This window comes from Heptranchias perlo, chromosome 10 (genome assembly GCF_035084215.1).
Source record: "Heptranchias perlo isolate sHepPer1 chromosome 10, sHepPer1.hap1, whole genome shotgun sequence".
In the NCBI taxonomy this organism is placed as follows: Eukaryota; Metazoa; Chordata; class Chondrichthyes; order Hexanchiformes; family Hexanchidae; genus Heptranchias; species Heptranchias perlo.
Window position 1 is genome coordinate 56,597,996 of NC_090334.1, and position 17,363 is coordinate 56,615,358.

At 42.3% G+C, this 17,363-nt stretch overlaps 1 protein-coding gene across 1 annotated transcript in view; it reads left to right on the forward strand.

The window, feature by feature from the left end:
- mdga2a (MAM domain containing glycosylphosphatidylinositol anchor 2a) overlaps positions 1-17,363 on the forward strand; it is a 640,034-nt gene that overhangs the window by 255,305 nt on the left and 367,366 nt on the right. The window contains exon 6 of the mRNA XM_067991845.1: positions 14,100-14,369. Within this exon, the coding sequence (XP_067847946.1) occupies positions 14,100-14,369 (270 nt within the window). The remainder of the gene's footprint in view (positions 1-14,099; positions 14,370-17,363) is intronic.

Genomic DNA, 17,363 nt, shown 5'->3' on the forward strand with positions numbered 1-17,363 from the left:
TCTTGGTGTCATCTGCAAACTTACTAACCATGCCTCCTAAATTCTCATCCAAATCATTAATATAAATAACAAATAACAGCGGACCCAGCACCGATCCCTGAGGCACACCGCTGGACACAGGCATCCAGTTTGAAAAACAACCCTCGACAACCACCCTCTGTCTTCTGTCGTCAAGCCAATTTTGTATCCAATTGGCTACCTCACCTTGGATCCCATGAGATTTAACCTTATGTAACAACCTACCATGCGGTACCTTGTCAAATGCTTTGCTGAAGTCCATGTAGACCACGTCTACTGCACAGCCCTCATCTATCTTCTTGGTTACCCCTTCAAAAAACTCAATCAAATTCGTGAGACATGATTTTCCTCTCACAAAACCATGCTGACTGTTCCTAATTAGTCCCTGCCTCTCCAAATGCCTGTAGATTCTGTCCCTCAGAATACCCTCTAACAACTTACCCACTACAGATGTCAGGCTCACTGGTCTGTAGTTCCCAGGCTTTTCCCTGCCGCCCTTCTTAAACAAAGGCACAACATTTGCTACCCTCCAATCTTCAGGCACCTCACCTGTAGCGGTGGATGATTCAAATATCTCTGCTAGGGGACCCGCAATTTCCTCCCTAACCTCCCATAACGTCCTGGGATACATTTCATCAGGTCCCGGAGATTTATCTACCTTGATGCACGTTAAGACTTCCAGCACCTCCCTCTCTGTAATATGTACACTCCTCAAGACATCACTATTTATTTCCCCAAGTTCCCTAACATCCATGCCTTTCTCAACCGTAAATACCGATGTGAAATATTCATTCAGGATCTCACCCATCTCTTGTGGTTCCGCACATAGATGACCTTGTTGATCCTTAAGAGGCCCTACTCTCTCCCTTGTTACCCTTTTGCCCTTTATGTATTTGTAGAAGCTCTTTGGATTCACCTTTGCCTGATCTGCCAAAGCAATCTCATATCCCCTTTTTGCCCTCCTGATTTCTCTCTTAACTCTACTCCGGCAATCTCTATACTCTTCAAGGGATCCACTTGATCCCAGCTGCCTATGCATGTCATATGCCTCCTTCTTATTTTTGACTAGTGCCTCAATCTCCCGAGTCATCCAAGGTTCCCTACTTCTACCAGCCTTGCCCTTCACTTTATAAGGAATGTGCTTACACTGAACCCTGGTTAACACACTTTTGAAAGCCTCCCACTTACCAGACGTCCCTTTGCCTGCCAACGGACTCTCCCAATCAACTTCTGAAAGTTCCTGTCTAATACCATCAAAATTGGCCTTTCCCCAATTTAGAATTTTAACTTTTGGGCCAGACCTATCCTTCTCCATAGCTATCTTAAAACTAATGGAATTATGATCACTGGTCCCAAAGTGATCCCTCACTAACACTTCTGTCACCTGCCCTTCCTTATTTCCCAAGAGGAGGTCAAGTTTTGCCCCCTCTCTAGTCGGGCCATCCACATACTGAATGAGAAATTCCTCCTGAATACACTCAACAAATTTCTCTCCATCCAAGCCCCTAATGCTATGGCTGTCCCAGTCAATGTTGGGAAAGTTAAAGTCCCCTACTATTACCACCCTATTTTTCTTGCAGCTGTCTGTAATCTCCTTACATATTTGCTCCTCAATTTCCCGTTGACTATTTGGGGGTCTGTAGTACAATCCTATCAAAGTGATCTCTCCCTTCTTATTTTTCAGTTCTACCCATATGGACTCAGTGGGCGAACCCTCGGATATATCCCCTCTCACTACTGCCGTGATGTTCTCCCTAATCAAGAACGCAACTCCCCCTCCTCTCTTACCTCCTGCTCTATCTTTCCTATAGCATCTGTACCCTGGAACATTGAGCTGCCAGTCCTGCCCCTCCCTTAGCCATGTTTCAGTAATAGCTATAACATCCCAGTCCCATGTACCCATCCATGCCCTGAGTTCATCTGCCTTGCCCATCAGACTTCTTGCATTGAAATAAATGCAGTTTAATCTAGTCTTCCCTTGGTCTAATCAAAAAGGCTAATGGAATGTTAGCCTTTATAACTAGAGGGCCAGAATGTATTGGCTTTGGAAGGACTGTAGCCCAGATTCACCAGAATGTTACCAGGGCACCAAGGGTTAGATTATGAGGAGAGATTACATAAACTAGGATTGTATTCCTTGGAATATAAAAGGTTAAGGGGTGATTTGATTGAGGTTTTTAGGATTTTGAAAGGAATTGTTAGTGTAGATAGAGAGAAACTTCTTCCACTAGTTCGGGAGTCTAGGACAAGGGGACATAACCTTAAAATCAGAGCCAGGCCATTCAAGAGAGAAGTTAGGAAACACTTCTTTACACAAAGGGTGGTAGAAGTGTGGCATTCTCTCCCACAAAAAATAGTAGATGCTAGCTCAATTAATAATTTTAAATCTCAGATCGATAGATTTTTGCCAAGAGTTAGGATACAGATCAGCTATGATGTCATTGAATGGCGGAACAGGTTTGAGGGGCTGAATGGCCTACTCTCGTTCCTATGTTTCCATATTGAGATGTGATGCTTCAGCTTCCATGGTATTTTTGGATCTTTTGCAAAAAATCACTCACTACGAATCCAGGGGCGAAGCGTGAAGCAACCAGGAAAACCCCACAAGTCAATAGCAGCACTTGCAGGCACATATTCTACTGGCTGACTTCAAATAATTGCATACATGCTGGTAGCTGAAACAAAGTAGAGTTTATCAGTGCATAGGTAACGATGAGAAGTCGAGTAAGTAGCTGTATGCTAATAAGGCAGTCAATGGACAGGGCCCGTCGCTGTTGTTGAAAGGTGTTCTAATAAACCCCATTCAGCTAAACCATAATCATCTCCGTGTAATACTTGTGCATCTGGCCTTTTGGGCACAAACAAAAATGAATGAGTCTGGTGAGGAAGCTGTATTTTAAAAAAAATTCTATTATTGTAATCAGATCATTCAATAGCACTTCAAATGGTTCTACATTAATGATACAATTCCCTAAGCAATATGATCATTAGTGGGGACAGGAATTATTGCACTGGGTACTTTCAGTCTCTTTGCCATCACATAACAAGCACCACTCCCAAGAGAGCATGGGGGCGTGGGGGTGCGAAATGGCCGCCCTCATACACAACAATAGGAGCAGGAGATATTGCTGCATTATCTCATTCTAGATCTGTCAATGTCAGGACACCATTTATTGTATTCCATCTATGGACATTCCAGGGGAGGGGAGGAATATTTGGAACAAGAAAACCTGCTTTGGCCTGAGGTGCCCCAGATTTGCAGAGGAAACACTCCCAGAGGATAAAAAAAATACTTGCACACATTTGTGATGCAGATGTTGAAAAACTATGCATTTTCAGGTGTGAGAACCCACTGAAGGTGCAAATTCAACATATCTTCAGAAACACTTGAGCAGAGGAGCATGCAAAGCCCAACAATCTTTAACTCATTAAAGTGTGTAGTGTTTGTCAAGCAGTGTGGTGATGTGTATTTTTCTTCAGAGTGTTTTAGTGTCTGCTTTATGCCTCCCTAGGTGTCCTAATTAATTGAGAAACCCTGATGTAAATATTATATGGTCAGTGATCACCGTTATTTTGAAAGCTGAAGATGCATTTAGTTCTCAAACAGCTGCCAAATCTTTGAATTGTGTAATTACACTGGCCTCTGTACTGAACAGAGTGGTGTGATCCAATATGCATTGCACGTTGGATAACCTAGCATTCTATTGAAATATACCCGACCGCAAGTCACAAGGCAGTTTAATCCTTCAGTGATGTTGGCACGGAGAGCTGAAAAACCCTTCGATGAATTATGTTACCAATGCTGGTCAGAAATAAAAAAAAACAGAAAATGCTGGAAATACACAGCCGGCCAGTTAGCACCTGTAGAGAGAAAAGACAGGTTAATGTTTCGTGTGCTGGTACTTCGTAACATTGCCAATCCACAGCTTCTCATCAGAAGCATAAAATATGTCCTATATTATAATATAAAACCTCTTAAAATAGCAGTTACTGAGATTAGCTGAATAACTCAAATTCAGCATAAGTCCAATGATGGTCATAAACTATTAGATCTTTGTAGTTGTACCACACTATTGCATTACAGGGCTCGTAACTCACTTGCAGGCATGGGCTGTACACATTAATGCATTCACGTTATGTGCAAGAAAGGAAGGCATTTGGCATCAAAATCTATATCATTTTTGAATTCAAATGTCTTCTCTAAATGTCATAACCTGCTCACCCAGGCAGTCTGCACACAATGATCCAATGTCAATAATCTTTTGTGAAACAAGGTAAACAACATCATCGGTGCTGCATATTTGACATAAAATGAGAGCTGACGAGGAATATCCTTTCAAGGTGTCTGCTGTACCTCATGGGTTTTAACTTTGTACTCGCCTCTGCAAGAGTCAGATTGCACATCCATAAGACATATTTTGGGAGGAAGGTGTCTCACCTCATCCACTTTTTCTCCTCTATACTCAATGCACCGTGGCCCAGTTAAAGACTGGAATGTAGCAAAGTGGACAAGGTTCCACACAAGAGACTGTTAACCAAAATGAGAGTGCATAGAATTGGAGGCAACCTACTGGCTTGGATAGGGAATTGGTTAGGAGGAAGGAGACAGAGAATCGGGATAATGGGGTACATAATTCAATTGGCAGATGTGACTGGTGGTGTCCCCCAGGGATCTGTACTGGGGCTTCAGCTTTTCACCATATTTATAAATGACTTGGATGAAGGAATAGAGAGCTATATATCAAAGTTTGCTTATGACAATAAGTTAGGTGGTACAGTAAATAATGTAGATGGGAGCAGAAAGTTGCAAAGGGACATTGACAGATTAAGTAAGGGGGTAAAACGGTGGCAGATGGAGTTCAATGTGGGTAAGTGTGAGGTCATCCACTTTAAACCTAGGAAAGATTATTTTCTAAATGGTGAGAACCTAGGAACTGAGGATGAGCAGAGAGATTTATTGGTCCAAGTACAGAAATCACTAAAAGCTACTGGGCAGGTACAAAAAATAATTAAAAGGCTAATGGAATGTTGACCTTTATCTCAAGAGGGCTGGAATACAAAGGGGTGGAAGTTATGTTACAGCTGTACAGAGCTGGATTCTGCTTCAGTTCTGGGCACCACACCTCCGGAAGGCTATATTAGCCTTGGAGGGGTATATCATAGAATCATAGAAATTTATGGCACAGAAGGAAGCCATTCAGCCCATTGTGTTTGTGCCAGCTGAAAAAGAGCCACCCAGCCTAATCCCACTTTCCAGCTCTTGGTCCGTAGCCTTGTAGGTTACGGCACTTCAAGTGACTATCCAAGCAGCTTTTAAATGTGATGAGGGTTTCTGCCTTTACCACCCTTTCAGGCAGTGAGTTCCAGACCCCCACCATCCTCTGGGTGAAAAAAAAAAATTCCTCAGCTGCCCTCTAATCCTTCTACCAATTACTTTAAATCTATGCCCCCTGATTATTGACCTCTCTGCTAAGGGAAATAGGTCCTTTCTATCCACTCTATTCAGGCCCCTCATAATTTTATACAACTCAATTAAATCTCCCCTCAGCCTCCTCTGTTCCAAAGAGAACAACCCCAGCCTATCCAATTTTTCCTCGTAGCTAAAATTCTCCAGTCCTGGCAACATCCTCATAAATCTAGTCTGTACCCTCTCTAGTGCAATTACATCTTTCCTGTAATGTGGTGACCAGAACTGTACGTAGTCCTCAAGCTGTGGCCTAACTAGTGTTTTATACAGATCTAGCATAACCTATCTGCTCTTATATTTTATGCCTCGGCTAATAAAGGAAAGTATCCCATATGCCTTCTTAACCACGTTATCTATCTGTTGCGCTACCTTCAGGGATCTGTGGACATGCACTCCAAGTTCCCTCTGTTCCTCTACACCTTTCAGCATCCTCCCATTTATTGTGTGTTCCCTTGCCTTGTTTGCCCTCACCAAATGCATTACTTCACACTTTCTCCGAATTGAATTCCATTTGCCACTTTTCTGCCCACCTGACCAGTCTACAGCTTTCCTCCTCACTATCAACCACACGGCTAATTTTTGTACTATCTACAAACTTCTTAATCATGCCCCTTACATTTAAGTCTAAATCATTGTTAAATATCACAAAGAGCAAGGGACCTAGTACTGAGCTCTGCAGAACCCCACTGGAAATAGCCTTCCAGTCACAAAACACCCGTCAACCATTACCCTTTGTTTCCTGCCACTGAGTCAATTTTGGATCCAACTTGCCACTTTCCCTTGGATCCCATGGGCTTTTGCTTTTCTGACCAGTCTGTTATGTGGGACCCTGTCAAAAGCCTTGCTAAAATCCATGTAGACTACATCAAACGTGCTACTCTCATGGACCCTCCTTGTTACCTCCTCAAAAAATTCAATCAGGTTAGTCAGACACGACCCTCCTTTAACAAATCCATGCTGACTGTCCTGGATTAATTTGTGCCTTTCTAAATGACGATTAATCCTGTCCCTCAGAATTGTTTCCAATAATTTGCCCACCACTCTGTTGGCTGGTCTGTAATTAATCGGACTATCCCTTTCTCCCTTTTTAAACAATGGTACAATATTAGCAGTCCTCCGGTACTATGCCTGTAGCCAGAGAGGATTGGAAAATGATGGTCAGAGCCTCTGCTATTTCCTCCTTTGCTTCTCTTAACAGCCTGGGCCACATTTCATCTGGGCCTGGCGATTTATCTACTTTCAAAGATACCAACCCCCTTAATATTTCCTCCCTCATTATGTTTATCCCATCCAATATTTCACACTCCTCCTCCTTAACTATAATGACTGCATCATCCCCCTCTTCTGTGAAGACAGATGCAAAGTATTTATTAAGAACCATACCCACGTCTCCCGTCTCCACACACAGGTTACCTTTTTGGTCTCTAATAGGCCCTACTCTTTCCTTAGTTATCCTCATGCTCTTCATGTATTTATAAAACATCTTTGGGTTTTTCTTGATTTTACTAGAGGGTGAGGGTGTTTTCCTTGAGGATGCAGTGCAGATTTGCCAGAATAATACCAGGGCTAAAAATGTTAAATTATGAGGACAGGTTGCCTAGACTAGGCTTGTAGTCCTGTGAATATAGAAGATTAAGGGTGATCTAATTGAAGTGTTTAAGATGATCAAAGGACTTGGTAGGGTACATAGAGAGAAACTATTTCCTCTGGTAGGGGAGTCCAGTACAAGAAGGCATAATATTAAAATTAGAGCTAGGCCGTTCAGAGATAATGTCAGAAAGTACTTCTTCACACAATGGGTAGTGGAAATCTGGAACACTTCCCCCCCCCCACCAAAAGCTGTTGAGGCTAGGTCAATTGAAAATGTCAAAATTGAGATTGATAGATTTTTGTTAGGCAAGGGTATTAAGGGTTATGGAACCGATGCAGATAGATGGAGTTAAGGTACAGATCAGCCATGATCTAATTGAATGGCGGAACAGGCTGGAGGGGCTGAATGGCCTACTCCTGTTCCTATGTTCTTATGTGTTGCAGCAAGGTATACATTCCTAAAACAGCACCCCCTGGTTCATAAGCTGAGCAAATGCCTATGTTTATATGATATGCTAAATATATGCAGTATATTAAATGCTGGCCTTGCCACCGACGCCCACAACCCATGAACGAATAAAAAAAAATAGCATTAGTCATTGTGAAAACTGGGAGCAATGCCTGAGTCATCAGTCTCTCATCAATAAAGTGGCCTTGTTTTGTCATATAGCCTCTGACTTATCCTTGATGACATAAAAAAGCAAAGGAAAAAAATGCAGTGGGTAGCTAGCATCCAGCTCCAACAACAACTTATGTTTATATAACGTCAAAAATTACAGAGAGGGAGGTGCTGGAAGTCTTAACGCGCATCAAGGTAGATAAATCTCCGAGACCTGATGAAATGTATCCCAGGACGTTATGGGAGGTTAGGGAGGAAATTGCGGGTCCCCTGGCAGAGATATTTGAATCATCCACCGCTACAGGTGAGGTGCCTGAAGATTGGAGGGTAGCAAATGTTGTGCCTTTGTTTAAGAAGGGCGGCAGGGAAAAGCCTGGGAACTACAGACCAGTGAGCCTGACATCTGTAGTGGGTAAGTTGTTAGAGGGTATTCTGAGGGACAGGATCTACAGGCATTTGGAGAGGCAGGGACTAATTAGGAACAGTCAGCATGGTTTTGTGAGAGGAAAATCATGTCTCACGAATTTGATTGAGTTTTTTGAAGGGGTAACCAAGAAGATAGATGAGGGCTGTGCAGTAGACGTGGTCTACATGGACTTCAGCAAAGCATTTGACAAGGTACCGCATGGTAGGTTGTTACATAAGGTTAAATCTCACGGGATCCAAGGTGAGGTAGCCAATTGGATACAAAATTGGCTTGACGACAGAAGACAGAGGGTGGTTGTAGAGGGTTGTTTTTCAAACTGGATGCCTGTGTCCAGCGGTGTGCCTCAGGGATCGGTGCTGGGTCCGCTGTTATTTGTTATTTATATTAATGATTTGGATGAGAATTTAGGAGGCATGGTTAGTAAGTTTGCAGATGACACCAAGATTGGTGGCATTGTGGACAGTGAAGAAGGTTATCTAGGATTGCAACGGGATCTTGATAAATTGGGCCAGTGGGCCGATGAATGGCAGATGGAGTTTAATTTAGATAAATGTGAGGTGATGCATTTTGGTAGATCGAATCGGGCCAGGACCTACTCCGTTAATGGTAGGGCGTTGGGGAGAGTTATAGAACAAAGAGATCTAGGAATACAGGTTCATAGCTCCTTGAAAGTGGAGTCACAGGTGGATAGGGTGGTGAAGAAGGCATTCGGCATGCTTGGTTTCATTGGTCAGAACATTGAATGCAGGAGTTGGGATGTCTTGTTGAAGTTGTACAGGGCATTGGTGAGGCCACACTTGGAGTACTGTGTACAGTTCTGGTCACCCTATTATAGAAAGGATATTATTAAACTAGAAAGAGTGCAGAAAAGATTTACTAGGATGCTACCGGGACTTGATGGTTTGACTTACAGGGAGAGGTTAGACAGACTGGGACTTTTTTCCCTGGAGAGTAGGAGGTTAAGGGGTGATCTTATAGAAGTCTATAAAATAATGAGGGGCATAGATAAGGTCGATAGTCAAAATCTTTTCCCAAAGGTAGGGGAGTCTATAACGAGGGGGCATAGATTTAAGGTGAGAGGGGAGAGATACAAAAGGGTCCAGAGGGGCAATTTTTTCACTCAAAGGGTGGTGAGTGTCTGGAACGAGCTGCCAGAGGCAGTAGTAGAGGCGGGTACAATTTTGTCTTTTAAAAAGCATTTGGACAGTTACATGGGTAAGATGGGTATAGAGGGATATGGGCCAAGTGCAGGCAATTGGGACTAGCTTAGTGGTATAAACTGGGTGACATGGACATGTTGGGCCGAAGGGCCTGTTTCCATGTTGTAACTTCTATGATTCTATGATTCTATCCCTAGATGCTTCACAGTTACGGGCAAAATTAGAGCAAAAGGGAGATTAGGAGATGCTGCTGAAGGTCAAAGACGTAGGTTTTAAGGAGGCTTTTGAAGGTTGGAGAGATGTAGCCAGGTGGAGGGAAGTGGTTGGCAATGTTAGGAATGTGAACTTTATAAAATTATAGACGAAGTCTGCAGTCCTTTAAGCCAAGAATGGATTCAACATGCAGTCAAATGCTTGAAGGTTGATTAAAGATTAAATGAACCAACATCGAGATTACGTAAGATGTGATCGTGAAAGTTGCACACATTAGAGCGGGGGAGTGGGATTAATTGGATAGCTCTTTCAAAGAGCCGGCACAAGTGCAATGGGCTGAATGGCCTCCTTCTGTGCTGTTTGATTCCATTATAGCCAGTTGAGCTCAACCTTCTTCATCTCTCAACCTTGGGAGAAAGCTGGGTTATATGCATATTTTAGGGTGCAAAATAAAAACCATAAAAGGAGAATTTTTTAAAAACTGAAGAGTAATGAGTTGAGGAAAAATGAAATGTGTACTGGACTCATGGTCTGATTTGTAAACCGATCGAATTAAATCCTCATTTAAAAAAAAGTATAATGTAGACAACTTGTTCTGGATAAGTCTTACATGAGTGCAGTTTGGTAAGTGGTTATTTGCTATTACAAAAGCTGTGACTTGAGTCTAAATCAACATCTGACCTTCAGTGAAATTGCTATTACAGACTGAAGGTAAAGGATAATCCTGTTTGCATGTTTCTGTGTCATTATTGTGACTAATGTGTTTCATATGCTACAGGCTCATAATTATGATGAAGGAAATCTTAGCACTGGTTGGATTTTATTACCATGATAGCCGGATTCCCTTTCACAGTGCTGCCTTTGTCTCATTTGTTTCTCTCCTTCCCCCTCCCCCATTCATGTCAGAGTGATTAGTGAGATGGGATGGTCAGATGTTTGATTACCATCTTTCCTGTAGCAGCCAAAAGAAACTGACCACAATTTACTAGCAGAGGACTAAGCTACTCTGTTGGCATTCTGTTGTGATTGCCACCTCACACCTTGGCAGCGAGGCCCCAAACAGGTGCCAAGCAACATCAAACAAACAGTGATCTGAAAGCTTTCAATGAGTCACATTGGATGTACATAGTGAAAGATGAGCCTTGTACTATTAGGTACTGCATTGAGTTACAAGGGTTTCTGGAAGCAGAAAGTGATACCAAGCAGCCTACAGACCGCCTTCCCGTCAGCAAAACGTTGCTTTTGTTTTCCCTGTCATGAATGGCTTGCATCTATTCTATTGATTTATGCAGCCCATCCAACTCTGGGCGGAGTCATTTACTGAGATTAAAGGCCCTCGGCATGCTAATGCACAGAAGCCTTTGCTGTTAGGGTGGCACCAACTGAACTGATACAAATACCTTTTCATTAGCCCTGATAACTGAGCTTAGCACCAAGCAGTGGCAGCTTGCTGGTGCATCCAGAGCTGCCACAGCAACAGGGGAGGCAGTCTTGTTTAGTTTCTCAATGCACAGACACAGACATTCGAGGCATATCATCTGAATTTCCATTAGATCCAGCTTCAGTGAGAACAGAGTTGAGCGCTGCTTTGCCCACTGATCTTAGGGAAATTTGCGTTCTCAATATCGTGTGCATGCGGGTGAGGAAAAGTAGTCCGGTGTAGATTCCCCAAGCCAGCTCCTGTGCATTTTATTGGTGCGAATACTCAAAATACTGAGGAAATCTTGACATGATACATAACACATACTCCACATCCCAAAGCAAGAAGAAACGCATCTCTTATTCTGCCGTCATAACTCACTGCAGTTGTTAGCTGTGCTCTCATTCATTAAGGCTTTTTGACTTTGACTTTTGCAAATCTTAGCTTCCCGTGGGACAATGAAAAATAATGAAGCTGCAAAAATACACCAAAGGTTGTTGTGAAAAACAAAGGAAGCTTGAGGCATTATAAACAACCCAATACTGATGATATTTCTGGCAGCTTGAAGGAAACCATGCCCAAGCGTAGGTTCCTCGCTGCTTTGCTGTGAAGATTACTTTAATGGTGCAGCATCTACGTCCACTCAAAACAGCTCACTTGGCCCATCATCAGCTTTGAAAACAGAGGTGCATAAGATCATATAATTGGTGCCACAATAAATAAAGAAAAGAAAGAAGTTGCATTTATATAGCATCTCTCACGAAGGCAGGACGTCCCAAAGCGCTTTACAGCCAATGAAGTATTTTTGAAGTGCAGCTGTTGTACACTAATGGAATTGCAGTGCTGATCATGCCTGTCCTGACAAAGTTTTAAGTATTAATGAAAAGTCACATCACAATCTCATCTTGATAGCAATGCGATGGACTTTAAGCTGAATATGGAGAATGGGCTATTCGTGTCATTTCTAGGAACCAACTATGCTCAATAAGTAGAGTATGATGGCTAGCCTCTTGGCTTTGCTTGTGTGGCTGGTGAAAAGCTGCTGTTGGCTTATTATATTCATTATAATTCAAGATGAGTTACTGACGAATAATATCTACCAGTGTACTTGCTATGAGCCTATGTGCAGAAACATTATCAGTAAGAAAACAAGTTGCCGCTTCAGGCAGGATGACCTTCATATGCCACATGCACCAGCCGCCCTGATTATTACCAATGGAAAAGATGAATCATGACGTGCACTCCCTGCAGGCCCAGAGCACTCCACTGAGAAATCAGCACTAAAAATAGATAAAGACCACTATGCTTCAAACCAGCGCTCTCCAGGTGATTCCCGCTGAGTTAGCCCATTACTGTTCTTACTGAAATCAGTGTTAAACATTGAAGCAAATATTTAGATTAGATTAGATATGCCACACTTTGTCTCTCCTGCACTGAAACGTCCCTCTTATACAGCCCACCTATAGAGAGCAACCGAGACCCACCTTTAGTATTAAGATGTCCCCGGATGTGCTTTAAAATGTCATCATGATTGACAGGCAAGGTATTTATTGTATGCTGCATGGAAAATATCAACCAATCGCTTTAAGTTCAGTACGGCAAAACTTTTGTTGTGTTGGGCGGGAACTTGCTTTGACCGGCGTGGCAAGGATCTCCGAACATCCTGCAGATAAAAAGTATGAAGATGCTTACTGCGTGGCCCACGATGTCCACTTGCTCCATTTTCAATTCTTCTCCAGTGGTGCGCTCTGAGATCAGCGTAGGCCCTAATGGGCATGCATAGACTGTGGGAATGGAAGCCCTGCCCGCAAGCAGGCAAGTAAAACTCGTTCATGTAAAGTGACATTCTCTATTAGTCTAAATAAAAATTTAACACACCTTATTATAAAAAGGCAAAGAAATGATTTATAATATATTGAAACATACAGAAATTAAAAGTTTAAAAAAATAACATTTTTAGTTTTTAATTTTTTAATCAAAAATATTATAATAAGAATAATTAGACATTCCACATTTTGAAAATTTAGTTTTTTGTTTTGCAGTCATTATAAGTCACCGCGCTTTTAAAAAGTAGTGTAGGGCTGGTATTTTCAAGCGTACGTTCTCGTGGCATAAGTGTCTTTGTTCCAGCTGGGCAGACGGGTAAGTTTACCAATGTTTCCTGATTGCATTGATTGTAGCGTAGGTGGCTCTTTAATTCGTAACTGTCAAAATGCCGGGTGAACCAATCGGAGCAAGTTCACGATTTCGGAGTTTTACTGTGCATGTGTGTGAATTCGCGGACTTGCTCAATGGATTCACTGGCGGTTGGAGAGGACGCCATTGAGGAACGGAGTCCCGACTGAGTAAGTTCTGCCCCATTCTTTCCTCAATTAAATTGGACTTAAATTGTGATAGTCTGCTGGATTTACTTACGATTTTTATATGGATGGGGTAGAACTCTTGAGTTTTGATTATGACGGGTTATGTAAAAAAATACCATGGCCCTGCCGTTCTGCAGTGGTTCTACGGGTTGTGTACCGACCGTGCAGCAGGAAACCAATAGAACCCCCTCCCATTATGTAGAATGTTTTTTTAGAGACATCAAATGGATCAAGGAAGGACCTGCATTCTGTCCATAGACTGTGCTGGGTGCTATTCCTGTATTAAGGTACAATGGTGAACATTTGTGCAGTAAGTGTCACAGAAATATTATTACAAACAGATTTACTTGGTGGAAATAATCCTATTTTAAGCCATGGAGATAGTCCATTTTGGGTGCCTACACATAGCTGGAGATGCTGCTCTGACATCAGAGACCAAGACTATTGGTGAATGACTTCACTGAAATCCCACAGATTGGCACCTGGGCTTTACAGCCATCAGTATTAGTGACAGTCCAATACTGCTGTGCAAAAGGAATTCAAAATATGAATAAAGTGCACCAGACAGGAGCTATTTTATATTTGTTTCTCCTGACTACCTTGCAGGGAATGTTTTTATGTTGAATGCATCACAGCCCACAGGCGTGGGTCCTATTTAATATATTTTTAATGAATGACCATCTAACGACTGGGCATTTACTAAGCTTCCTGTCAGCAGGTAGAATTTTAAGTTTTTGAATAAAAATATGTTGATTGCAGCCGGGGATAAAAGCCGAGCAAGTAATTATGTTAATTTATTTCTCTTTTTTTTGTATCTTGCAGCTTCCCCTTCCATCAAGCTGTTGATTCCTGAGCAGATTGTAGTGAACCCTGGAGATTCAGTATCCATGGTGTGTGTCACGACAGGAGGGGACCCCCCTCCCACCCTCACCTGGATCAAAGCCATTGGACCTCTTCCTGAAACAAGTGTGTTAAATGGAGGGACCTTAACGCTGCACTCAATCAGTGCTGAGGAGGCTGGGGCATACAGCTGCCTCGCAAACAACAATGTGGGCAACCCTGCAAAAAAGTCCAGTACAATCACTGTAAGAGGTAAGTAACCTTGACCTCACTACATATGTCCGATTAAAAGAAATCATGCTAGCTTGGTTCTGAGGGGAAGGTCCCATGCTTGAATACTTGACCTCGGCCAGGTTAGCTGATGTCAGTTGAGTTGGCATGCATTGCTGCAATTGGTTTCAGTGTTCATGGTCTAGGGAGGGAAACGTTAGCTAGAACCCCTGTTCCTGGTTGTCATGCAGTGGCCCCTGCTGGTAAGTGCACTGTTTGGATAAATGATGTGGACAGGGTCAGGCACCAAATAACCCACTGACACTGATTGTCTAGGTTCTTACAGGAAGAATGGCCACATGGAACTGTATCCCAGCAGAGTCACTGAGAGGACGGGTAAGGGTGAAAACTTGGGGTGGGGGGGGACAAATGCATTCTTTTGTGACGCGTTGCGTTAACCTTTGGAGGGAATTGAATAGGACAGACTGAGCCCTGCACTTTCAACATACCATAATTAGGCTCAGCTTATTGCGAAGCAGAACTTTGGATTTGCTTACAATATACATTCAGATTTGAATTCTGATTGAGATTTGGACTTCATCTTGTACAGGTCCTACTGTACACACAATTGTCAGTGGAGCAAAACTATTTGTAAATTAATTAGTTAAATGGGGGAAGTAGGAGAGGAACTGTTATATTAAAAAACAATCCAATTTAATGCACTGCGGTGAGTCCAGCTCCTGTCCTGCTCAATCATGAGGGAATCCATTATGTGTCATGTCTCTGCAGTTGTGCTGTACTCAGAGTTAGACAGGGCCCTCAGACAGAAGAGCATTGGCTCAATATTTTTGGTGCAATGACATTGAATACAAATTGTGCAATAATCCAGGTACATTGAAGTCTACAAAATGGAAGACAAGTATATTGAAAGATACATGAAGTCAGTGTTCCAGGCAATTGGCAGTTATAGAATCTAATATCACCTAAGAAGAGTGGAAATGCAGCATTTTAACTGCTAATAGCCAGTATGGTGGTACTGATTGGACAGTTGGCACAGCGTCAGATATTGGTGTCTCTCTGTAACAATAACATACCAGACAAAGACACAGTGAGAGCTTTCATTTTAAGAAGAAATGAATAAATTCAAGAAAATCCTGTTCATCAGGTGTTTAAACAGCAGAAGTAGAATAGAATAGAATAGACATAGTACAGAGCTGAAAGGGGTGGAGTGCGACAATGAGGGATCCAGGACACTGGATTGTTAGACAGAATGAACTCAAATGTGTGCTCTTTGTTATAGGTTTTTATTTTTGGCACAAGGTGAAGATGAATACTGCAATAAACACTGGTGATCTAAAATCCACAATAGGTACCCTCCTATGCATCATTACTACCATTAGATTATGTATTTACTGTGGGCTTTGCTACTTTCCATTTCTTTGCTTTAATGGAGGGTTTTTACTTGTACATTTGTTGTATATTTTCTTTCCCAATGATTATCAGTTGCAGTGCTGCTGTGTCATTTTAATACGGTTTATTTTGAATTTTTTTTTGCATGTAAGAAATATTGGTATGAAATGTATTATGCAGCTACTGTGGAGCCTCTGCTGCTGGACCTCTTTCCATCTGGGGTTTGAGGAGCTGTATGGGCTGCTCTCGCGCTCCCCCTAGTGGGAAACCTGCAATCTGCTGTTTGAACTATTGACCCAGATTTTGCTGTGAAAATAAGTGATACGAACCGCGCTCACCGTTAATTATGCGCAAATCAGACAGCAACTTCCAGCGAATGGAGATACGCAGTTAAAAGCGAAAATCTGGATGTTGCTTTCCGAGATGCATTGCCCCTCTGTATGCTGTGCGAAAAATGCATCTCACCGTCTGGCTCCCCATTCAATGTATTGAACATTGTACTGACATTGTAGATACGGACTAAACTCGCCACAAAACGTTAGGGTTTGTCCATTCCAGTCTAAGCACCCTTTTGATGGCACCATCAGTCTTAATTACTGCCAAACAATCTCTCTAGTACTGAAAATTAACTTTTACAAGTGTGAAGTCTCATTCCTTCAGCTTTTAATTGTTGTTGGAGATTTAAAAAAAACTTAAATACATTTTTTAACTTTTTCTTTCTGTTTCTTTTATCTCTCGCTCAATTCAATCTTTCTTTCCCACTTTGTTTCGCTTTCTGTGCCTGATTTGACATTGAACTCACTATTCTAACTTACACTTCCTGGTTCAGACTCTGCGCTGTTCGTTGACGATTCTTCAATCTGATTGAGGAGATACACAGTTACTTGCCCTGTTCACACAGGTCCCAGATGCCATTGTGCCATTTGGATGTTTGGCTGACAGCAATTTGCCTTGTAAAACCCCATTCAAAGTCTATGGGCAAGTCTAACGAACAGCTGGTTTTGTTCGTTAGTTCGTTTGCCGCTCACAGCAAAATCTGGCCCATTATGTAGGATTCTGCAGTGCTTCCACTATTGGAATAGCTGACGGGTCTGTGAGGTACTATCCAGACATCAGAGATCCCTCTGGTGGGACGTTGGTTGTCTAGCCCTTGGCACATCATCTGAATTTTGCATTGTGGATTACTGTATGGGATCGTTCAGTGACTTCATTTATATTTTAGGAACCGAAAGAATTAGACCGATGTAATAAAGTCAGAATGGAGCCCAGAGACTAAATAATATTGAGAGTAATACATAGCTTCTTCATTCATGTTCCAAACACTCGCAAATGGACATAGCATTAATCCTAACACTTGGTCAAGCCTGGCTCTTCTATTAGAGCATTCCCCATTGCAGTTTGTCCCTATGTTCACAGTATCACAGTAGATACAGCACAGGAAGAGGCCATTCGGCCCACCGTGCCCGTGTCGTCTCTTTGAAAGAGCTATCCAATTAGTCCCATTCCCTTACTCTTTCACCATAGCCCTGTATTTTTTTTCTCCTTCAAATACCTATCTGATTCCCTTTTGAAAGTTACCATTGAATCTGCTTTCATCACCTTTTCAGGCAGTGCATTCCAGATCGT